General features: G+C 42.4%; 2 protein-coding genes across 4 annotated transcripts in view; both read right to left on the reverse strand.

The window, feature by feature from the left end:
• Nucleotides 1–910: 910 nt before the first annotated feature.
• ZNF10 (zinc finger protein 10) lies at nucleotides 911–3,333 on the reverse strand. The gene has a single exon (XM_056115558.1). The coding sequence runs from the start codon at nucleotides 3,088–3,090 to the stop codon at nucleotides 1,708–1,710; it is 1,383 nt and encodes a 460-aa protein (XP_055971533.1). The 5' UTR covers nucleotides 3,091–3,333; the 3' UTR covers nucleotides 911–1,707.
• An 802-nt stretch (nucleotides 3,334–4,135) lies between these two features.
• The window catches only part of ZNF140 (zinc finger protein 140), a 36,553-nt gene continuing 15,220 nt past the window's right edge, over nucleotides 4,136–25,468 (reverse strand). Inside the window, exons 4-7 of one of the 3 annotated variants that reach the window (XM_056115557.1) lie at nucleotides 24,581–24,895; nucleotides 9,578–9,666; nucleotides 5,096–5,222; nucleotides 4,136–4,416 (exon numbers count right to left, since the gene is read on the reverse strand). In XM_056115557.1, the coding sequence (XP_055971532.1) occupies nucleotides 4,253–4,416; nucleotides 5,096–5,222; nucleotides 9,578–9,666; nucleotides 24,581–24,895 (695 nt within the window). In that variant the 3' untranslated portion in view covers nucleotides 4,136–4,252. Of the gene's footprint in view, nucleotides 4,420–5,095; nucleotides 5,223–9,577; nucleotides 9,667–23,733; nucleotides 24,896–25,468 lie in introns of those variants that run through there. The other 2 variants (XM_056115555.1, XM_056115554.1) reach the window with 2 other exon arrangements.

The following is a 25,468-nucleotide window of genomic DNA, read 5'->3' on the forward strand; positions in this document are numbered from 1 at the left end:
ATGTCAGACACCAGGGTAGATCAGCAACAGAAACATTAATAGTTACAGCTGATAATCATCAATCACAATCACAACCATCCTGTTAGTTGTCGATTGTCTCAAGCAGGCCCCAGTAACGTCTCCTTCGTCCTAGCCCTGAGATTTTTTTTTTAAAAAGTGCCATATTCAAGGCTCTTTCAGAGTTAGGAGAATGAGACCCTTCATTGTTACTTCATTGTTATTGTCACAGCTGATAATCATAAAAAATTGATATCAGGTACAATGCTGTTTATGTTTACTCATTAGTACTGACCAACACCTTATGAGGTAAGTACTATTATCCCTAACTTACAAAGGAAGATATCTATAAGTTAGGCAAAGAGAGGTTAGACATGCCAATATCATCCAACAAGTGAAAGGGTAAGATTTCAACGTGGATAGTCTAACAATCCTGTATTTTTAACTGCTAATTTTTTTTCACAGAGGAAAGATTATGTTGGAAGGGGGATGGTTTGGGGACTTTTTTGTATTTTATGAGCATTCCTGCCCAGAAGATCTTCCAGGTGTCTGTTCCCATTCAAGGACTCTCCCTGGTATGTTCAATGTTGTGTTCATGGAGATCCCAATATTCTGAATATCAATGTTTTAAAATTTCCAGCAGTCTTTGGTATCATCTCATAGAGCTTGACTCTTATGAACCCAAATGACATACAATTTATGGGAAGCTTTGTTGGCAAGGGATTCTCAATCTTTCCTAAAAATATAGTGGAGAAACTGAGTATCACATTTTAATGTTTAAGCCTTCAAATACCAAAAGTCTAAATATACTGTAAAACACGGTCTTATTTAACAAATCCATTTTGTTCACTTATCTATAGAAATTCTTATTTTCCATGTAAAATTATATTTTTAAAATGGTACTAGTGTAAATATGTTGATCTTGATCTACTTTATTTTCTCTGATGTTAACCAAAATGTAGTTTACAAATGCATATAAAAGATTGAACTCCTAAGTGTGCAAGAAAAATTTAAAATGGCATAATTTATTCAAATGTTTCTCCAATGTTAAAAGCATAACCACTATATCCATTTCTCAAACCTTGTTTTTATTTTTTAAGCAGAATTCTCCTTTTTTGTGTAGTGTCAGTGATCAACAATAGGGCCTCACAAATGCAAGACAAGTAGCTCTACTGCTGAACTACAACCCTGGAACTTCTCATTTATACTTCAAGTTTAGGTCAACACTCATCAGATCATCTATCTAGTGGCTTCATCTCAGATTTTAGCATTTGGGTCAGTAAAGCTCCCAGAGGAAAAAAAAATAGCATAAAGGGTGAAGTGCAAGCTTTATATATGGAAGCCCAAAGTTTGATTCCCAATATTGCTTGGTTACAAAGCACTCCCAGGGATGATTCCAGAACAGTACGCTAGAAATAGCGACTGAGCACCACAGGATGTACCCCTACCCCACACATACACACACACAAAGAAAGTTACTAGGTCAATTACATATATAGGAATGTGGAGAAAAGGACTGTGGTGTATTGGCTTATTAAAATAAAATTTGTAAATACCCATCCCAGGGCCAATTCTCTAATGCATCAAAGGGTAGTCACAGAATTGAAGGTATATAAATAATGATTACATCTGTACATTTTCTATACAAAAGGAATTTCTCAATACAAAGTAGTTGTTGTTGTTGAAGAAATTCCCATAATCATCATATTACTAAGAATTTTCTCTAATATGATTTGTCTCATACCTATTAGTGTTAGAGCTACTAACAAGTGTTGACCCACAGTGATTACAAGTTAAGAACTGCTCTCCAGTATGAGCTATTTGATGTATTATAAATGGAGAACTCTGGCTGAAGATAAGTCCACAGTGATTACATTTATAGGTCTCTTCTCCCATGTGAATTCTCTGATGTTTCATAAGGTCATTCTTCCGAATAAAGGCCTTTCTACAATGACTACATTCATATGGTTTCTCCCCGGTATGAATTCTCTGGTGAACAATGAGGGCAGAACTCTGACTAAAAGATTTCCCACAATCATGGCATTCATATGGTTTCTCTCCTGTATGGGTTCTCTGATGTGAGAAAAGGTGAGAACTTCGACTAAAGCATTTTCCACAATCTTTACACTCAAAGGGTTTTAGTCCAGTGTGAGTTCTATGATGTACAACAAGATGAGATCGCTGGCTGTAAGACTTCCCACATTCAGTACATTCATAGGGCCTTACTCTAACATGAGTTCTCTGATGCAGAATGAGATGTGTGCTCTGTCTGAAAGATTTTCCACATTCAGGGCATTCGTAAGGTTTTTCTCCAGTATGAGTTCTTTGGTGCCTAATAAGCCTAGAACTATGAACGAAAGATTTTCCACACTGATTACATGTGTACAATTTGTCTCCAGTATGAGTTCGCTGATGAGTAACAAGGTGAGAGAACCAGCTGAAAGATTTTCCACACTCTTTACACTCATACGGCTCCTCACCAGTATGAGTCTTTTGATGTCCAATGAGGTGAGAACTCCGGCTGAAAGATTTTCCACATTCCTTACATTCATACGGTTTTTCTCCAGTATGAATAAGTCTGTGCCTGGTAAGGTTAGAGCGCCAACTGAAGAATTTTCCACATTCCTTACATTCATAGGGCTTCTCTTTATGTATACCCTTTGATGTACCAAGAGACGTACCACGAGTAAGAGAATTATCATCAACAGGACGTTTGTATGATTTATCCCCAATTTGAGGTCTTGAAAATTGAATAAGGTGAATATTCTGACAGAAAGTTTGATCACATGCATTACTATTACTTTCATAGTTTTCCTGACGGCCAGTAAGAACTAAATCATGTTGTAAGCTTTTAGTGCTTGAGTCATGTTTATGGAAATACTCTCGCAGTACTAGCTGAGCAGGAAGAAGACCATTTTCCCCATATTTATCATTTTCACAGATTCTCTCATGATTGAATACTTTCTTTTCAGTATATGCCACTTGTCTCAAATGTCTCTCCTGGTTTTCGTGATATTTGTTTAGCTGGTCATCACATTTCCAGACTTCTTCTAATGACAAATACCAGAGGTCATCCTTTGAAATTCTTTCCATTTTAATACCATAGGGTTGTTTATCTTTAGAAATAATCTTATTTAAAACCGATGACTTAATTTCAACTGCAGTCTCTGCAACTGAAAGAAATGAGAGAGTTTTACTAAAAACAATACTGGTGTGCCGTATATGGAGATAATGTGTAGCACTGTAAGCTATTTAACATTGCTTCCAAATATGGCTTTATAACCTTAATAGAGAATAAGAAAGAGAAAGAGCAATAAACAAAACATGCCATGGTACTTAGTATTCAACAGAAGCAAAAAAAAAGGGGAAAGAGAATCCATAAGACATAATATGAAAGATGGAATGAGAATACTCAAGGGCAAGAGAGATAGTACATCAGGTAAGGCACTTGCCTTGCATGCAGCCAAGCCAAGTTTGAGCCCCAGTACCCCAAATGGTTTTCTGAGCAACATCAGAAATGATTGTGAGCACAGAGGCAGGAGTAAACCCTGAGCACTGCTGGGTATGGCCCCAAAACAATAAATGGTGTTACTGACTAATCTGCAATGTCCTAATCTGCAAAATCTGACCTTATGTGAAACAGAATGATCACAGATGAAATTAGTTGAAGAGGACACAGTACTAGAAAAAGGCTGGCCCCTGATTCACTAAAACTGGGAGACACAGAAACATACACTGAGAAAGTAAGTCATGTGAAGACAAGTCAATTGGAGTAATACTTCAATAAGCCAGGAAATATCTGGGGACATCAGAATCTGAATGAAGCAAGAAAAATTGGCCCTTATATTATTGTTGTTGTCATCATCATTGTTGTTTTGGGGGCCATACCCCGTGGTGCTCAGTAGTTACTCCTGGCTCTGAATTCTGGAATTACTCCAGATTGGGGGACCATATGGGGATGCTGGGGATCAAACACAGGACAGTTGCATGCAAGGTAAACACCATACCCACTATACTATTTCTACAGCCCAAGCACCTATATTGAATCTTCAAAGAAAAATTGGCCCTAACCAGTATCTTCTTCTCAGACTTCTAGCATCTAAGACTGTGAGACAATAAACTGCTGCTGTTTTAAGCCATCCAGTTTAGGAAACTTTGTTTCAGGAGTCCCTGCAAACATAGCAGTTACCTGTGCCAGGCTCTGCTTTCTTTGTAAAATTCCCACCAAAGTTCTAACTTTTCATTTATGTCTTTTTTAGTTCCTAAAGTCTTTTCCACCCCTAATAGTACATCTGAGCCTACTAGGTCTTGCCTGTTCCTCACCTGGAAGGATCTCGTGGTGAATACCCCTCTCTATCAGCCATGGTTCTTCTCCTTTTTCCAACTGAAAGATCACATTTGGCTTGGGAAGCTGATGCCCTGCTTCAGAAAAAGATAAGGAATTGTGTGAGGGGTAAGGAACTCTGAGCTAAATTCAAAGAAGGACCTGAGACTTAACCCGAAACTACAACACCTTCATATACTTTATTTTTTTAATTTATTTTTTATTTTTTAAATGAATCACCATGAGGTACAATTACAACTTACAAACTTTTGTGCTTACGTTTCAGTCATACAATGATTGAGTACCCATCCCTCCACCAGTGCCCATTCTCCACCACCAATGTTCCCAGTATCCCTCCGACCCTCACCCCTTCATATACTTTAAAGAATGGACAAAGTGAGGTTGCAGAGACTACAAAAGAAACCTGAAGGGCCAAGGAGATAGGTATAGGGCAAGTGTGCATGCTTTGCATACTGGAAGCTTGAGTTCCATCTCTGGCACCATATAGTACCTGAAGCACAGCTGAGAGTGAACCTCTGGTAATTGCCAGGCATGAGACCTCCCCACCCCAAAATTCAACTAGTCAAAGTAAATTTTCAAAAATGCAAAGGCACAAAAATCCTATTCATGTCCCAACAAAATTAAGTTCTTAACTCCAAATCCATATTCTGATATTTGTATCATTAGATCTCTACACCTATTAATCAAAAAACAAACAAACAAACAAGCAAAAATCGTTTTAGGGATATTATCTCCAAAAACAGCTAGTCCTACCTAAGAAAACCAGGTTCTTATAGTTCTCCAGCATCACATCTTTGTATAGGACCTGTTGAGCAGCATCTAGTAGCTTCCACTCGTCCCTGGTGAAGTTCACAAGTATATCCTTGAAGGTCACCTGTGTCTATAAGAGGAAATAATTTTATATTGAATTAGATGTCTATCTTTACACTCCCTTTCCTGATGGCTTACAGGAACAGAATTTAGATGGCTAACAACGGGACAGGAAAAAGGGGTCGACTAGAACTTGTTCTAGGAGTGAGAAGTATTTTAATTTCAAGAGATTCTGGTTATCATTAAAAGGAAGGCTTTACAGACTCTGGAAAAAACCCAAGTGCCTAAGAAGAGATGACTGGTTAAAGAAACTTTGGTACATCTACACAATGGAATACTACGCATCTATTAGAAAAGATGAAGTCATGAACTTTGCATATAAGTGGATCAATATGGAAAGTATGCTAAGTGAAATGAGTCAAAAAGAGAGAGACAGACATAGAAAGACTGCACTCATCTGTGGAATATAAAGTAACAGAATGGGAGACTAGCGCCCAAGAATAGTAGAGATAAGTACCAGGAGGTTTGCTCCATGGCTGGGAAGCTGGCCTCACATGCTGGAGGAAAAGGCAGCTCAGATAGAGAAGAGAACACCAAGTAAAATGTGGGCTGGAGTACCCGCTTGTAATGGGAGACGTGTGCTAAAAGTAGACCATAGATCACACACGATGGCCACTCAATACCTCTATTGCAAACCACAACACCTAAAAGGAGAGAGAGAAAAAAAAGGAATTCCCTGCCACAGAGGCGGGGTGGGGTGAGTGGGGATAAGGTGTGTGTGGGGAGGGATACTGGGATAATCGGTGGTGGAGAATGGGCACTGGTGGAGGGATGGGTACTCGAGCATTGTACGAATGAAACACAAGCATGAAAGTTTGTAAGTCTGTAACTGTACCTCACAGTGATTCACTAATTAAAAAAAAAGGAAGGCTTTAGGCACCTATTTCATCACAATTAAAACCCTCCTTTTCCTTTACAAGGATACTGCTGGATCCAGAGGTGGAAGCTCAGTAGAGCTCTTGCTCTATGTGTGAGGTCCTGTATTTGATCCCCAGGACAAAACAAAAACAAACAAAAGAGTCCACACAAATTAAGAGAATAAAAAGGAAAGGTAGAACTGGAAATGTACTCAAATGGAATAGCATATTACCATATCTGTGTGAGATCCTGTTTCTGACCCACTGAACCCTATGTCTCCCTCCCCAAGCATCAATGGATGTGGTCTCCAAAACATTAAACAACAACAACAACAACAACAACAAAAAAGACTAGGCAGAAAGTGTGAAATATAAGAATCTTCAAAACTCAAATTAAGAAGTCTAGTTAAAAAGTGGGCTGGAGTGATAGCACAGCGGGTAGGGTGTTTGCCTTGCACTCTGCCAACCTGGGTTCAATTCCTTCGCTCCTCTCGAAGAGCCCGGCAAGCTACTGAGAGTATCTCGCCTGCCCAGCAAAGCCTGGCAAACTACCTGTGACATATTCGATATGCCATACATAGTAACAAGTGTCACAATGGAGATGATACTGGGCTCGCTCGAGCAAATTGATAAACAATGGGAGGACAGTGACAGTGACAGTTAAAAAGTGAGCAGAAGAACAGACTGGAGTGATAGCACAACAGATAATGCACTTGCCTTACACATGGCTGATCCAGACTTATATGTTTGAATCAAAAGGCTCCTCTGCCCTCTACTATTTAAGTTACCAGTGGTGCTCATCAGCTGGATATGGGGAAAAAATTGCTTAATATGGTATGAGGCTCATTCCAGGCTAATTGAGAAATAAATCTCTAGTGTTCAAAATCTGTCCCTCTCCATCCCCCCTTAAGCCTAATGCTGATAACACCCTTTCCCTATCCCATTCTAGTATTAACCAATTGTAAGTGTTCCCATTGTTTTCCACTTATCTTAATTCATTCATTTAGTGCTGCTTATAAGAAAACTGCCCCATTTTTAACTTATCTAGTCATCTGGTTTCTGGTGCTATGCTTTTAGCATTCCCACTGAAAAGGGAAAATATACTACACCTTCACTGGTAAGAGACAAAGTAAGTCATGTGAACATTAAAGGCAGGAAAGGTGTTATGAGAAGGCAGTTGGAAGTAGATTTGAAATTGGGCAAATTAAATTTTAACTTGAACACATCTTCAAGGATAGAAAATAACCTGATTTTATTTTGTTTGTTTGGGGGTTATACCCAGCAGTGTTCAGGAGTCACTTCTGGGGGTGCTCATGTGTGCTGGGGATAAATTTTATGCAAAGGAAGCAAAACATGTGCTCAGTGCACTGATCTATCTCTCTAGTACAATACTCAATATCTTTTCACTTCACAGTTGTCTCCCTTGCTGTAAAATAACACCTATATCATATTACAGACTGCCACAACAGAGCTTTATGAGAAATGAGAAGGAAAGCATGCCTATTACAGTCCGCAAGTAGAAACAGCAGTTCTCTGTGAATGATGACAACACTTGGGGAAACTTTTTTGTTTTGAGGATAACCCCAGCAGTGCTCAGGGTTTACGGGGCAATATAAGGTGTCAAGAACTGAATCTGGGTTGGTAAGTGCAAGGCAAGCACCTTACCTGTTGCTGTATCTATTCAGTTGCTAGGGAAACTTTTTTTTCTGCTCTCGGGAAGTGAGACTTTTGAATTATTTGCTTATTACTTGTTTAAAAATTGGTTTGTGGTTTACTATTTCTAAAACTTTTGATCAACAAAAGTTGTTTACATATTCTTTATATTATCACTAAGTTACCTATGTGCTGAATACTACCAAAATATCTTAAGAGCCTTTACTTTTTCAAACGTCTTCAAATCTTCCTTCTCCCAGATCTTTACCATCACCTACCAAGAAGTACCACATGCTCAACTCTCTCATGTTTTAAAAGCTCCCAAACTCTCAGCTCTGGAGCATCACTTTTCATCACAACAGTATTTCTTGAAAAGAAATCTTCTCTGATCCAATTTTCCAAGTCCTTCTCAATTCACTACTATCATAAGTTGGTCCCTGAAATCTTTACAGATTACTCCAACCAAAGCCCACTGTGACTTCATTAGCCAATTTATCAGTTGATGAAGCCTGACTTCTCTTAGTATGTTGCACTTTAGTAACTTTCTTATCTAGAAACAAGTCTTCCCTGACACGATAACACCTACCTGCTTTATGGTCTTTATGGTCTGCAGAAAAGCCTCTGTCTTAGCAAACTCATCATCTCTACCAACCTTCTGTCTCCTGGAATGTTTCAGCTCTGCTCTACCCTAACGTTACTCCATATACTCATTTCTGACATACAATGCAGATGCAATTTACAATGCAGATGCAGTATCTGTTTTGTGATTCAGCAAATAAGCCTACAAGGTCCCAACAATCTTCTGATTTGGGCTGGATTAATCTGCTTTTAATATCCCTAACTGGCCATATTCTGTCAAAACTTGACCTTCAACAATCCAACTCACCAATATTTATCTGAAAAAATCACAAGTCATCCTTTTTAATGTCTTGTGCACAATCTTGGCACAAGCATCAGTTCTGCAATACTTCTTGTTTGTTTGGGGCAACACCTGGCAGTGCTCAGGTCTGTCTTCTAGCTCAGCACCCAGGGATCACTCCCAGTGGGGCTCAGGGAACCATATGAAGTACCTGGGTTGGCTGGGTGAAAGGTCAAGCGTACTACTCACTGTACGATTGCTCTGGCCCCAACTTCTGTAATTTCTTTCCAGAATCCTTAAACTATTTTTCTCTTCCCTTTGCTGTTGGTGCAGTGAACAAAACCCACACAAACATTTGAGTGTAGTACCTGTGTATTTGGTGGTGGTGCTCACCAGGGGCAGTGACTTCAAAGTCCCATCCACAGTACTCTAATATGGGACTAAGTCCTTGGTAGGCCATGGAAACTGAATTCTATCAACCAGTATAGCCAAACTACTTATCCAAACCTGAAGTATGACCTCCAGTAAAACAATCTGAATAGGCACATGGAGCTCAGTCTCCAAACTTGATCACTCATAGGAGAAATACAAATTCTGCTTGCCTGATAAGTACCCATCCAAAACTCCTCCAGTCATTACCCAACACAGCACCATTCTTCAGAAAACCAAGGTCCACAGAAACTCTCAAGAAACAATAATAGTCCCAGTTCTCTCTACATATTCAGAGAAAGAAACTGACTGTGAACTCAGCACCTTAGTGTGATAAAGAACACTTTTCACCAGAATCCTCAATAGTATTTCAGTTGACTCATAAATATATACTGATACTCATGTTTCTCTGAACAAGGAAATAAAACTGCAACTATAAAGCAAACAAAACAGTGCTAGTGTTCTGGAGAAGAATGTCTGAGATACTAAGCAAAGGAACTTCAGAACTTAAAGGAACTTCAGAAGATTAAAAAAAAGACTTTCATTTGGAAAACAAAGAAAACTTACATGGGATCGAGCAATCAGAGACTCAGCTTCCATGTTCTCCTCCTTATTACTGTTTTCTTCATTAACAGGAGAATTCTGAGACAGTGAAGCTGGGGAAAGGAAAGAAACATAAGGAAAGTCTGCTGTGATGATAGGCTTCATACATCATTAGTGTGGCTGAGGTATAATACAAACATCCCCCACAAAAACAGCAAGATCAGATATCCTAGAAATACACTGACATTGTCCAAAATTCACAGCAGGGAAGAAAAGAGCAGCATGGGTTGCCTCCTCTGTCCGCCTCCACATACCCCCACTTTAGAGTCTAGGGCTCCAAGATGAATTTAAGTTTAAATTCTAAAAATCCTGGGTCTGAGCAATAGTACAGTGGGTAGGGCACTTGTCTTCCATGCAGCCGACCCTGGCTGGATCCCCAGTATCCTATAAGATCTCCTGAGCACTTGCCAGAATTATAAGATTTGGCCCAAAAACCTTAATAAATAAATATATTCTACAAATCACTTAACAGATAAAAGGAAACAAATGGCCAAAAAGGAAGTCAGAGATCTGAAGCACAATAAAAATGTGACACACTGTTATGTGTGTCACACACTATAGCTTGAAGATGAAAGATGCTAGGTGGCTGGGAGTGTTAAAACTAAGGCAGTATCAAACTGAGAACTAGAAAGAACAGAGACCTGAGTCCCTGTGTGTTAAGAGTTCCTGCTGGCAAAGCTCCAAAACCAACTGGACCACTGAACTGCAAGAATGCTCCCAGCACCTAGGTAGGGGATGATGGAATGGAGTCATCAGAGATATCTCTGATCTTCCTGTTTTTGTGCGGAATGTTTCCAAGCACAGAGCCAGGAGTATGCCGTGAGCACAACCAGATATAATACAAAAAAACAACAACAAAGATCAATAAATAAAAGTTTGGGAGAGTGGGGCGAAAGAGATAATCAAATGGGCTAGATGCATACTTAGCCTGTGAGAGGCCCTGGTTCAATCCTCAGAACCACATAGTCATTGCCCCACACCCCCAACCCCACCAAGCAATACAGAGTGTGGCCCAAAAAGCCACAACAAAAACCCAGTTGTGTTAGACAGATAGCTCAATGGCCTCAGCGCATGCTTTCTGTGTAGAAGATCCATTTTCTATACCTGGAACCAGCTGGTCCCCCGTGGGACTCCCCCTGCCAAGCACAGACCAGGGAGTAGCCTCTAAGTCCTGGGTGTGGAACTGAAACAAAACAAAAGAGTCACTCATGTTTCCTTGACAATTGTTAACCTATAAACAGATAACCTATATACAACATCTTCCCTTTCATCTTTAGTTTTTGTGTGTGTGTGCGGAGCAAGATATTTATATTTTTAAAAAAAACTTGCTTAGAAAGATGCAAGAGGCAAAAAGGAAATGTGTTCAAGAGAGAACACTGGGCTTCTCCATAGTGGAAAAAACAAGCAAAGATGAACAGACAAGCAAGCAAAATATGTTCAATGAAGAACATAGGCTTGAAGAGCCTAATTCTTATTTTATATCACCTACTATGCTTTCGTTCTCATATCGTTTGTTCTCATAATGTTTGTGTGCATCTACAGTTAAAAATACTAATAGATATTATTTTCCAATTATGAATATGTATTCTTTTACAAAGGCATGGATAACTTGCTACAGAGGTTGGAAAAGCAATCTAATAACTTGTCTATGGCCTTTCTAGATACTTTACCTAGTCGATGTTAGTTGAATCTCTTATACAATTTAGGGATATCATATTGCCATTATGATTCTGTATTTCCCAAAAGTATTCCTTGTATCTAAACATTGCTTTATCCTTAGTACATACATACACTATATTAAGCATAGCTCAAGAAAGAGGTTCCCGGAATCACCAGGAGCGGTAACTGAGTGCAGAGTCAGGGGTAAGTCCTGAGAACCACCAGGTATGGTCAAACAATAGATAGATAGATAGATAGATAGATATTTAAAAGGAAGTTGTGCTTGTTACCCAGATACACAATTAACTGTAGCCAACATCTCTAATCCATGAGCTGAAGGGAGAGCAGGCTTTACATGCATGAGGCCCAGGTTCAGTCCCTGGCACCATAGGGTCACTCAAGAACTGTGAGGGGCAGGACGGAGCAATAGCACAGCGGGTAGGGCGTTTGCCTCGCGCGTGACTGAGCACCGCCAGGAGTAATTCCTGAGCGCATGAACCAGGAGTAATTCCTGTGCACGCTGGGTGTGAGGGTGTGACCCCCCACAAAAAAAGCAAAAAAAAAAAAAAGAACTGTAAGGGGCAACCCCTGACCACTGAGCAGGAGGCAGCTCCGGTGCACAGCTTGGGGTGGCCCCTAAACAACAACAAAAAACCCTAACCTAATTAAAATACCTTAGCAGACATTCGGGATGATACAACGTTTTCCCTTTCACAAACGGAAAAAAAAGAAGTTCCCCGAGCACTAAGCAGTTCCTGAGCACTATCAGGGACTGCTCAAAACACAAACAAACAAACAAACAGTATATTCTGGAATTAAGGTACTAAGCTCCGCCAGAACAGTCTTCACTTTCTTCGTACCATTCTGATCTTAGCCAGATCCTGAACAACATCGCTATGACAAGATAGTCGCCCATTCGATAAAAAGGGCTTCACTGGGCTCGAGCCTCTCTGAGGGGCACACAAGGGCGCGGCCGCTGGGAAGGGAGGGAGCGAGCGGCCAGGCGACTTCGACGCAGGGAACTTCGCTCTCTCCGATCTCCAGGCTGTGCATCCGGGTCACACTCGAACCCAGAGCCTGAACATTCCGGGTCGGCACTCCCGCCAGGGCAGCCCTGCTGGCAGACCCCCGGACCAACTCACCCCCCCCACGACAGCTCGTCCTCAGTCACACAGCGGGAAGACGTCGGGAAGAAAACGACTCAGCCCTCCGCTGGGCGCCTCAGACGCGCCGGCAAGGAACAGAAAGAAACGCGTGACCGTTGTCGGCGGATGCGGGAGAGGTACGGGCGAACCCCGAGCTCGGTTTCCAGCGGAAAAAACAAAAACAAAAACGAGCTGGACGGACTGGAAGGACCCGAGCGGCCCGAGCTCACGCGCAGCAGCGGCCCTTACGGCCGGAGGGAGGGTGAGGCGCGCGACAACGGAATCTGCCGGGACCCGGGCACGACAGGCTGCACCCGGCGCCCACCAACCCCGCGCCTGTCACAAAGGTAGCGGCTCGGCAGTCATCAGTCAGTCCCGAGCCGAGCCGAGCCGAGCCGAGCTGCGCAGGCGCCCTCCGAGCGACAGGCACGCCGCGTCCCCCCCTCCCCCGCCCCCTTGCGCAGGCGCCCCAGACACACGAACGCACGCACGCGCTTAGAGACCCACACGCTCGCGCCCGAGGAGTCCGCAGCCCCGCGAGCCTCACGGCCGCACACACTTCCCAGGAACCCATGCGCGGGTTCGTCACGGAGAACCGGACGTGACGCAACCCCCGGAATTCTTCCGAGACGCGTAGCCCCCTGGGAAATGGAGTTCCTGCCTTGCAGCCTCGGGATCGCCTCCACCTGAGCATCGCCTCCCCTGGGTATCGCCTTGCCTTCGCAAGTCGCCTCCTCCTGGACCTCGTCTCCCATTTTGGGTCGCTTCCCCCCCCCGGAGATAGCCTCCTCTTCGCTATCGCCTCCCCCTGGAGTTCGTCTCCCACTTGGAGTCGTTTCTCCCTGGCGGTCGCCTACCACTTGGGGTCGCCTCCCTCTGGGATCACTTCCTTCTCCCTCCGCGCCTTTCTAGTGCCGAGAAGAGAGTGGAGCGAAAACTGGGGGGAATGCTGAGCAGAAAAAAGTGGCGACCAAGGGCCGGTCCCGCGTGCTTGCTCTCCAGTCCTCTCGCACTGGGAGGCCCTTCGTGGACTGACTCTGAGGGACCTGAGGGGGCGAACAGCCGGTCCCGTGGTCAGCAGCGGTGTCGTCCGGGCTGCGACAGGGGAACACAGCGGTTCTGTCCAGACACTTTTATAGGTCAGAGATCAATTCAGAAATGCAGATAACCCATGAGCAAGTGCTGCTCAAGAATCGAGGGACGGAACACGAAGATCCCCGTGCTATCGATTAGTAGTGACAGTGGCACTCCTGGATAAACCCTGATTGAATGGTTATTTCGATTCACGGAGATTTTGCTTCAGGCTTTCACTTGTGTTCAGAATCGAGATGCACTCTGTGATGTCCGGGTGGTGCTGCAGGGAACCTCCTTGTTCTCCAGGAAGTGAGTGATTTCGGCTGCAGGGTTTATTTCTGTGTTCTGTGAAACACTTATTTGTGCCCCTGAAATCAGGGCTCAAAGTTTTTAAAGATATCTGACCTCTTACTCTGTCTTTAATGGCAACTGATGAATTTAAGTTTTATCATTTTTTCTGTGTCAATTTTGAACACGTGTCTTTTGACAGTGTTGCTCATTCCAATTTCTTAATTTACTGACAGTTGTTTTACCATTCTTTTAGAAAAAATTTAGGGTGATCTTGGGGGTTGTTTTGTTTTGTTCTGTTTTAGAGCCACCCTGACTGTGCTCAGAGATTACACCTGGCTTTGCACTCAGGAATCAAGTCAGGACCATATGGGATACCAGAGGTGGAACCCAGGTCGCTTTATGCAAGGAAAATGCCCTACCTGCTGTACTGTTGTACTGCTCAGGACCCTTTTTCATGGTATTTTTTACATAACTGCTCTAGGATTTTAGAGCAGTTGCAAGGGTGGGAGAATTCTGGACTGTCCCTACCTGGAGTGATCCCTGAGCACAGCCAAGTGTGGTCCAGTAACAACAAAATTGTGGGAGGGGTGGTGAAATAGTACAGTGAGTAGGGCACTTGCCTCGCAGATATCTGACCCAGCCATGTTCGAGCCCCAGCACCCCAAATGTTCCCCCAGCCCATCCAGGTAATCCCTGAGCACTGCCGGGTGTAGCCCAATAATCTACCCCCCCAAAAAAAATTGTAGGGTGGACTTTTTCCACTCTGGAGTCTGTGTTCTCCCCTGAACATGTATTCCTCTTTCTCTCTGCTCACATTTCTCTAAGCAAATTTCTTGAATCAAACCTATTTGGCTTCACTATTTTGCTTCCTACTGAAAGTCTTTTCTGTAAGGTAAGATGATGGACCTGGGGGTTGTGAGAGACTGGAAGGAAGAATGTGTGAGACTAGAATTAGGGACAGAGGTGAGACTGGAATTACCATGCAGGCAGAAAATAAACCGCGGAATGGAGATTGAAATAAATAGCGACTGATCACCAATCAGCCTGGTGCCCCCAGGCTCATGAGTCCATTGCTGTAGGCCTGCAGCAAGGGGAGGCAGCTCCTGACCACTGAACGTACATGTCGAGCACTCAAACTTTTTGAATACACAACCATTAAGTTTACATCATCATGGCATTTCTCATATGCCAAAGAGTTGATATTGTCTAAAGACCATATTGATCCAATTTACTGGTTTACTGGTTTAGAGCATCTTTCTTAATAACACTATTGCTGAAGGATTATTCACAATATATTGCAGTAAAATTGTCATTTGTCTTTATAATGCCATGTAACTGACAAGAGTTTATGATTTGAATGTACTGAAACAATTTATTTAAACGATCATCAAATATATATATGTATATATATATATATATATATATGTATACACACACACATATATCACTGTCACTGTCCTCCTGTTGTTCATCGATTTGCTCGAGCGGGCCAGTAACGTCTCCATTGTGAGACTTGGCATATCAAATATGTCACGGGTAGCTTGCCAGGCTTTGCTGTGCGGGCGAGATACTCTCAGTAACTTGCTGGGCTCTCCGAGAGGGGCGGAGGAATTGAACTCGGGTCAGCCATGTTGGCTGCGTGCAAGGCAAATGCTCTACCCACTGTGCTATAGCTCCAGCCCATATACCTTTATAGTTATTTTTAATTTTAATTCAGTGTGTAAATTCCTCAATTACTATGTGGTTACTATGTGGTGTGATATTTCAGGATAAGGCCCTTTTAAAAGCAGCATGCGGTTGTCTTTTTTTTTTTTTGCTGTGGCTAATAAAATTTTCAAAAAAAATTAATTTGGCCCTCACCTTTGGTGCTTAAGGTTCATTCCCAACATGATACTTGGGCATAACAGCAGTTCTTAGGGGAACACAAGGTGCTAAGTACTGAAACCAGGGCTTCTGCAGGCATAGCCCTTTGAACTGTCTCTCCGGCCTAGAACAAATGGTTTTGGTTTTGTGGCCTCAAAACAAAGAAATTCATTTCTGCATTAAATGTTGGACAGAGCAGATATTTTAGTTACCAATTTGTTTTGAGACCAAATGCAGTTTTTCTCAGAGTCCCCACCCAGCTCAGTTCCTCAGTTCTTGGTGGTGTTCAGGGTACCACTTGGGGCTGAGAATCAAATCTGAGACTCCTGCATGCATAGAACACCCTCCAGCCTGTTTTCTCCCTGACTTAAATTTTATTTGACCAGTTTCATCTTCCCAATAGAAACTGTTTTAATTTTTTATTTCCAAGCCAGTTAGTTTTATTGAGATACTATGGTTTATAATCATATTGATACTGTTACCAATATTATTTTTTTATTTGTAATTTTTGGCCACAAACCACAGTGATCAGAGTTTTTACTCCTGGTTCTATGCTCAGGAATACGCTAGTGGATTATCATCTACTTCTTGCTGGTAGGAATGTCACTTTGTCACTTGATCCAGCCTTTCTGGAAAAAATGACATTCCTTTAAAAAAAAAAACCCTAGGAATTGAGCTTCCATTTGATCCAGCAATCCCACTTCTTGGAAAATATCCCTGGGGTTTCCCTCCCCCCCAAAAAAAAATGGGAAAAAGACATTTTTAGCCCTATGTCCCTTGCAGCACTATCCACAATAGCTAAAATCTGGAAACAGCCCAGATGTCCAAGAATAGATGATTGAATGCAGAAACTATGGTAGACATACACAATGGAATATTACTCGGCCATTAAAGAAGGTAAAATCATGCAGTTGCTGGATCTGGAAAGTATTATGCTGAGTGAAGTTGGAGAGAGACCCACACAGAATTCATATAGTATGCAGAATATAAAGAAACATAATGGTACAATAGTGAATTTCTGAAACCTAATCATGAATAACTTAGCAATTTCATGGTGACTTTAAAAAATACATGCCCTGCTGGTCCTCAGGGGACCCTATGGGGTGCCAGGGATCAAAGCCAGGTTGACCTCATGCCAGGCAAACACCTTACCTATAGTCCTGTCTCTCCAGCCCCTCAAGTTAAGAATTTTAAATGCTGAAAACAATTCATCAAATTTTGCAGCTTGGTCTTATACTTACCAAATAAACTCCAACTAAGAAACAGAATATAAAAGGAGGCACTTATGGTCAAAAACCTAACAATAGTCCAAGGGTATTTTGGGTTTGGGGCCACACCTGGTGGTGCTCATAGGATACTCTCAGCTTGGTGCTTAGAGGTTGTTCCCAGAATTCTTGGCGGGGAACAAGTGATAACAGGGAATAAGCCTGGGTGGCCAGCATACAAAGCATTGACTCCATCCCTTTGAACTATCTCCTCATCCCAACAGTTGCAATTCTAGTTTATTTTTTGCAGGGACAGGGAACACCTAGGAGTACTCAGATCTCTCAGCTCATTGCTTGTGGGTTGCTTCCATTGGTTCTCAATGGACCATGCAGCAACAGGGTTTGAACCCGGGCCTCCCACACAGAAAGGCTACACATACTTTGAGTTATCTCCCCTGCCCTAATCATGCTAACTTTATAGACTTGTGAGTACCCAGATTGCAGGTGACATAGGTCCCCTAATTCCCACCAGCAGTAGTCCCTAAATTTACAGGAAATATTAGTAAGGTTGACTGGGGATATAGCTCACTGCAAGGTTAGCATGCAGGGTGCTTCAACCTCAAAATAAAAGGTTAGGGTGGTGACTTTAAAAGAAATATTGGGTGGGGCTGGAGAGATAGCATAGCGGGTAGGGCGTTTGCCTTGCACGTGGATGACCCGGGTTCAATTCCCAGAATCCCATATGGTCCCCTGAGCACTGCCAGGGGTAACTCCTGAGTGCAGAGCCAGGAGTAACCCCTGTGCATCGCCAGGTGTGACCCCCCCCAAAAAAAGAAAAAAAAGGTGTATAAAAAAATGTTGGGTAACACCAATGGTGCTGTGGGTGGCTCCTCCTGGCTTAGTGATTGCTTCAAGTAGTGTCAGGAGGCCATGTGGTATTTGGGCCAGAATCCAGGGTTCCAGTATGTAAAGTATGCATTCAAGCTCTTTGAGTCATTTCTCCAACCCATGATTGTAAATTTCATGAGCTTTTATCACTTTTAAAAAGTCAGCTTTTTATCAATAGTTCTAACATCCAGGAGAAGTAGATAACATCAGTCTTCACAAGGGAAATTGGCAGGAAATTTAGTGGCAACTAAGACTGATCCAGATATTGAGAGTTCTTATAATAATCTTTTCTAACTCAACCAGTCCTTGTGGGTTAAGACTATGCTCATATCTGAGTGAATAAGGGATAAATATTGGAGGCTCAACCTTTCCCTGGTTTGGCCTAGAGAGTCCCAGATGTCCTCAATGTAGTGGTATTTCTCTGATGCAAACAACTTTCGTTCTCAATTGCAGTAAAAGAACATTAGTAAAGCCATTCCTTGACATATCTGAGAACTTACTGTCACTGGGAAAAGGTCACTGTAAATTACTTCGTGGCTGCATTATAACTGCTTTGCTTCAGAGAGATGAAATTATAAGCTAGAGTCCCAGAACAAAACAGCTCTTTATGAATGTGTGGAAAGGCAACATATAGGTCCAGAGGCAGTTCCCATACCAGGCCAAATCCCAGACCATCACTCATTCCTCATTTCCAGATCAGTATTCTGTCCACTGTGAGATTCCTCTCTATAACACCTTAAAAAATACTTGTAGGGGATTCAAGTGATAGTACAGTGGGTAGGGCACTCGCCCTGGAAGTGGCTGACCTGGATTTAATCCCCAGCACCACATGTGAGCCCTACGCCCCACCAGGAGTGAGCCCTAAACACAGAGCCAGGAGTATGCCCTGAGAACCATGGATGTGCCCCCCAAAATAATAATAATTAATAAGCAAAAAGTATTTGTGTGGGAGTAGGCAACCCCTTTCAGCACTGGGGAAGAGTGCAGAGCCACTTCCTACTATGCTTAGCCCAGTGGCAAGACAGGCCTGTCAATTTGGTGCTTGCCCCAATAGTGCCTAAGGGCCACCGCAGAAAAATTCAGGAGCCACCAGGTCCACAACTGGCAGTGATCAGGGGGCCGTGCCCTGTCAGGGATCAAAGTTTGAGGTGTACACATTCTAGGCATATGCTCTATTATTTGAGCTACTTCCCCTACCCCTTCTTATAAAATTTGTATTGCAATCCCTGAATGTATTAACATGTAAGAAGCCATAAACTGCTTGGTGGCACACATAAGAAAAATCCCACCATACAGAGCAGAAAGTAAAGGCATGTAAAGTTAAGGTACATGCCTTGTATGTGGTCAACTCTGTTTCAATCCCAGCACCATATGCCTCCCTGAGGATCATCAGACGCAGTCCCACAGACACCTTAATACCACCAGATATGGTACAAGAGACCCAAACCATAAATGGGTAATCCTCAGCATAGTAGGGCTTGAGCAACACTGCATGCTTGTGCCCTCACACCCAACTGCCAGTTGGGTTGACCAAGAATGGTCAGGACAGGCCCCCAGGCTCCTGAACACCACTTTGGATGCTCTCACCCCAAAATAAAATCCCTCCATCAACCTGTTACTTTTTCTTCTGTAAATTTACCAAGAAAATTTTCCCATAGGGCTAAAAGTAGAGTTTGAGGGAAAAAGAGACAAACAAATTTTCTTGAAGTCTAAACCCTTTTCCTCATGTAGTTTTATTGCATGAGATCTCATGATCCCTATTTTGTATCTTTCCCATTTTATACTATAATGCTTTGTGTAGATATCCAATAACCTAGTTCATGATGAGAAGATTGGATAATACAGTCTCCTGACCTATTGCCATGTATCCTGACACTAGGCACAATCCAGTAATAAAACAATCACAGAAGAGAAGGTATGGCCTTACATCCAAAGCCTAGATGTCTGTGCTATGATTCTTCTGCTGGAACCTGTCAAGACCACTACATTACCATTGAGTCTGCTGTATCATTAGAGCAGTACTATGGGAAACTGAACCACAAGCTGCCCACTTATGCAAAACCCTCTCCTGTTCCAGGAACCACAAAGGGATCATGAAATTCTTCTCTCTGACTTCCACCTCCTTAAAATGACTATGAAACAAGATACATAAGAACACCTTTTATACCTTTTAAAACAATATGGACGGTCCTTCAAAAACTAGAAATTAAGCTTCCATATGACCCCGCAATACCACTTCGGGAATATGTCCCGAGGATGCAAAAACAACACAGTAGAAATGACATCTGTCACAGTAGAAATGACATCTATATGTTCCGCATTATCTGGGTTCCGTGGGACTTCATTCTTGCGTGAAGCTTGGCCTAAGCATCCAGAAAGCGGCCTAGAGTGTGGCGGTGGTTAGGCAGTAGAGGTCGGCTGCCAGGGCTGGGTCCCTTGGGATGGGGAGGGCTCCCACCCACCCCACAGCCTGGTGTGGGGTCCGGTGGCATGGTTCTGGGAGCCTCCTTTTAAACTACCGTGTGGGAGGGGCATCCGTGAGTTCTGGAGGGTGGCCGATGAGAACAACTCCAGAACTCATGGATGCTCTTCCCAGATGGGAGTATAAATGGAGGCTCCCAGAATCATGCCACCAGATTCTACACTAGACTATGGGGCGGGGGAGAGCCCTCCCCACCCCAAGGGACCCAGCCCTGGCAGCGGACCTCCACTGCCCAACCACTGCCATGCTCCAGGACGCTTTCCGAATTATAAGACACCTCCTACCCATTTATGCTTCTCAGAGAGCCTGACAAGCTACCGAGAGTATCCCGCCGGCAAGGGCAGAGCCTCACAAGTTCCCCGTGGCATATCTGATATGCCAAACACAGTAACGACAATATATCTCATTCCCCTGACCCTGAAAGAGCCTCCAATCATTGGGAAAAGACGAGTAAGAAGCAGCTACTAAAATCTCAGGGCTGGGAGTAATAGAGACATTACTGCTGCCCACTTGAGTAATTCAACGATCAATGGGATGACAGTGATACAGTGATACCTATATGTTCATTGTAGCATTGTTCACAATAGCAAAAATCGAAAACAACCCAAGTGCCCTAGAACAGATGACTGGTTAAAGAGACTTTGGTAGATCTACACAATGGAATACTATGCAGCCGTTAGGAGAGATGAAGTCATGAAATTTGCTTAGAAGTGGACAGATATGGAAAGTGTCACACTAAGTGAAATGAGTCAGAAAAAGAGGGATGGACATAGAAAGACTGCACTCATTTGTGGAGTATAGAATAGCATAACATGAGGCTGACACCCAAGGACAGTAGATACAAGGGCCAGGAGGATTGCCCCATAGCTGGAAGCCTGCTTCATGAGTGGAGAGGAGAAGGCAGATGGAATAGAGAAGGGATCACTAAGAAAATGATGGCTGGAGGAATTAGTCGGGATGGGACATATATGTCGAAAGTGGATAATGGACCAAACATGATGACCTCTCAGTGTCTGTATTGCAAATCATAATGCCTAAAAGTACAGAGAAAGTATGGGGAATATTGTCTGCCATGGAGGCGGGGGTGGGGGTGGGGAAGGGGGGTATGCTGGGGATATTGGTGGCGGGGGATGTGTACTGGTGGATGGGATAGGTGTTTAATCATTGTGTGATAGTAACCCAAACATGAAAGCTTTGTAACTTTCTCATGGTGATTCAATGAAATTAAAAATAAATTTAAAAAAAATAAAGAACACCTTTTACAAATCCTTAAAACAGTTCCCACAATATCAATGATCAATAAAGTCAATTTATCCACAGTACCTATTTCTTTCTATAAGATTGCTGCTCTGCAGTAATAGCACATGTGGCAGGTCCAGGTTCTCCGCCCAACTCTGCATAGTTCCTTGAGCACTGACAGTATGACCCTGAGCAATACCAGGAGTAGTCCCTGGGCACAGCTGGGTGTGCCACCAAAACAGAAAATCTCTTAACTACTGGATCAAAACAAGCTCAGTTTTATTGTATAAGCCATCAGCTGGAAAGCGGATGCCAGAGCAGATTCATGCTTACCGATGTTCTCACTGTACACAAAAGAAGTAAATTACCTGGGCATCTTCCTGTGATGTACCTCTCATTTAAGAACTAGTAAGAAATGTGTACTCAGATTAAAAGCTAAAGGAGAACTGTTGGGGTCTTGGCAGTTTGCCTGAGACCCTGGCCAAATTCCCTGCTCTTGGAAACAGGTGCTGGCTCTGTTCACGGGGGCCCAGGGCCTTGGGCCAGCACTCCATCCAGAAAGGCACTCTGGTTGAGAGGATAACGGGATGTAGGATGTACCCTTACCATCTGCCCGTGTAACACACCCAGCCCTGAAGGCGGGAAATGTAAATCATTAACTAACATCTGTACTGCGCCTGTGCCGAGCTGTATGCACTGCCCTTGGATATGTATGTATAAATACCCCTGTGTGAGAGCTAATAAACGGAGAGCTGCTTGACCTCCAGCTTTCCCTCTTCTCTGTGTGGTTCTTTCTCGTGGTGGCGGGGGCCCATGGTACGCAGGAGGCCAGGGCAGAGGCTTCTGTCCATCCCACTCCCTCTCCTATAGGGAGTAAGTTCAGTGACTTGGGGGATCATACTCCAGTTTGCCAGGGTTGACTGACCAGGAACCTGACAGATAACATTACCTAACATTCAAATTGTCTCAAAGTTAAAACTATAAGATATCTAAAATGTTTCTATAATTTTGTGTATATAAGCTCCTACAGAAGTCTGCTACCCTTCATTACTGGTATCAATATCTTAAGTAGTTGTATTTTCAGAATCACACATACTTTATGGGAAAAAACTCAAGAAATACCACTTACTATAAAGCTAGATTTATTCATATCTTCCTTGAATATGCTCAATATAAAAAATCCTTTAAAGGACAAAAAAACTTTCCCGTACAGATACCTTTCAGTACTCTTCAAAACTGGAAGATTATGTCACATTCATTACACACAAAGTTAAGTTTTTGTCTGGTACAACTTCTGCAGGGCTAAAATATTGCAGTTATCTTTTTCTCCTAAGTTTTTTACATTGTTAATAAATATTGCATGGTACAAGAAGGTATTACCAATCAATTAGCATAACTTTGCTTCAGTTTAAATTTTCTGATGTCCACGAAAATGTACATCCTTTCCCATGCATTTTGTCCTGATTAAGCCTAGATACTCAATGAGGACTCATCTCCAATTTGACATGTATCTTTTCCTGGTAAAATTTTACAAATGTAGAGCAGAGATGTAGCTCAGTAGTAGAGTTCTTGCCTGGCACATGTGACACCCTGGTTAAGATCTATGGTACTGAAAAAAATTTTTTCACAAATAGAGATTATGGGAAGCCTATCAGATGAGGAATCTTATCAATACCAACTGATTTTTATCTTCTGGTATTACCAAAAATAACAATCAAAGCTATTCATGGCTTACATATTCCTTGAATTTTCTCCAGAATGTTAAATAAGATATGATTCACATATCTTCACATTCAATACATTTACATAAGGCTTCTTACCATCAGTTCTCTGACGTCAAATTAAGGAACTTTTAAAATCCACACTGGGGTCATGAATGATAATACTGCAGACTTGCATGTCGCTGACCCAGCATCCCATATGGTCCCCCAAGCTTTCTAAGAGTAAGCCCTGAGCACAGAGCCAGAAGTAAGCCCTGAGCACTGCTGAGTATGACCCAAAAACCAAAACCAAAACCAAAACTCAGAACTGGATGGGAGAGAATATAAGAAGCAAAGCACTTGCCTTACATGTGGCTGACCCCAGATTCCATCCCTGGCACCACATATAGTCCCCCAAGCAAAAAGCCAAGAGTAAGTCCTGAGCACAGAGCCAAGATTAGCCCCTGAGCACTGCCAGATGTGGTTAAAATATATGCATATATATACACATATATATACACACATACACATACATATATATACACACATGTATATATGTATATAAATATCCATATTTTGTTAGATTTTCTCTATGGCATGAATTCTCTGGTGTTCAGTAAGGAATGCATGGTAATTAAATGAATTTTCATATTCATAGTTCTCCAAGGTATGTATTCTCTGATGTTTAGCAAGGTTTGAGCTCCAGCTGAAAGATTTATTGCATACTTTACATAGATAGGGCTTTTCACCGGTATGTGTGATCTGATGTAGAATAAGGGAAAAGCTCCGACTAAATGTTTTGTCACATTCAGTACAAGAATAGGGTTTTTCTCCAGTATGAATTTTCATATGCTGTGTAAGAGATGCATGCCATGTGAAAACTTTACCACATTCATCACATTCATAGAGTTTTTCTCCAGCATGAATTCTTTGATGTTTAAGAAGGAATGAATGGCAACGGAAAGCTTTTTTACACTCACTACATTCATAAGAGGTTTTGGTGGTATGGATGCTTTGATGTCGAGTAAGGTGTGACGAACGGCGAAATGCCTTTCCACATTCAATGCATTCATAAGGTTTCTCTCCAGTATGAGTAATCTGATGACGAATAAGTTCTGAGCCACTATTGAAGGCTTTCCCACATTTCCTACAAACATGCTGTTTCTTTCCCACATGAATTCTCTGATGTCGAGTGAGGTTTGAGGCACGGCTAAATGCCTTTCCACATTCAGCACATTCATAAGGTTTCTCCCCAGTATGTGTTCTTTGGTGTTCAATGAGAAATGAAAGGTAACTGAATGTTTTATTACAGTCCTTACACTCATGGGGTTTCTTTCCAGTATGTATCATTTGATGTTTCACAAGGTTCGATATCTGGCTAAAGGTTTTGCCACACTCCTTACATACATAGGGTTTCTCACCAGTATGAGTTCTCTGATGTAAGACAAGGGAAAAGCGCCGACTGAACGATTTTCCACATTCATGACATCCATACGGCCTCTCCACAGTACTGATACTCATTCGCTGAGATAAGGATTTTGGAAGAGCGACTGTCACTTGTCTGATAGATCCTTTACTTCCTTTCATCTCAGTGTTATCCTCACACTTCCAGCCTCCTTTAAAATTGGAATATGCAGGGCCTCCACTTAAAATTCTTTCCATTAATAAATTGTGGGATGATGCAACTTCATATGTGACATTTTTTGGAGAAAACTCTTTGACTGTACCATTTGACTCTGAAAATCAAACAAAGAAGCAGATGTATGGTTTTCTGTATTGATGAAAGCCATTCCTCCCCTTTCCAATGAATTAACAATTACAAGTCTTAGCAGAAAACTAGGGCTGGAGCAACAGCACAGCAGGTAGGGCATTTGCCTTGCATGCGGCCATCAACCCGAGTTCGAGTTTGATTCCTTTACCCCCTCGGAGAGCCCAGCAAGCTACCAAGAGTATCTCACACACACAGCAAAACCTGGCAAGCTACCCATGATGTATTTGATATGCCAAACACAGTAACAAGTCTCACAATGTTACTGGGTCCGCTTGAGCAAAATTGATAAACAACAGGAGGACAGGACAGTGACAGGACAGCAGAACACTGTGTAATTATCACATACAACTCCGAAATCTAAGCAGCATATATAGTATATCAGAAAACATCAGAGTAAGGAAAATGGCTTTTATTGACGATGAAGAAAAGAATTATCAGAAAGCCAAGACAGGTAGTCTTCCCATTTTTTTTAGCAGTTTCATAATGCTACCAATAAAGATGTGCTGCTCAGGTCCCACTGAGATACCACAATGACAGA

The sequence above is a fragment of the Sorex fumeus genome, unplaced genomic scaffold (assembly GCF_029834395.1).
Source record: "Sorex fumeus unplaced genomic scaffold, SorFum_2.1 ptg000029l, whole genome shotgun sequence".
NCBI classification, from domain to species: Eukaryota; Metazoa; Chordata; class Mammalia; order Eulipotyphla; family Soricidae; genus Sorex; species Sorex fumeus.

What these genes read in the sequence shown, in the direction of transcription:
- ZNF10 (XM_056115558.1), bottom strand. Translation starts at nt 3,090, where the DNA reads ATGGAAAGAATTTCAAAGGATGACCTCTGGTATTTGTCATTAGAAGAA.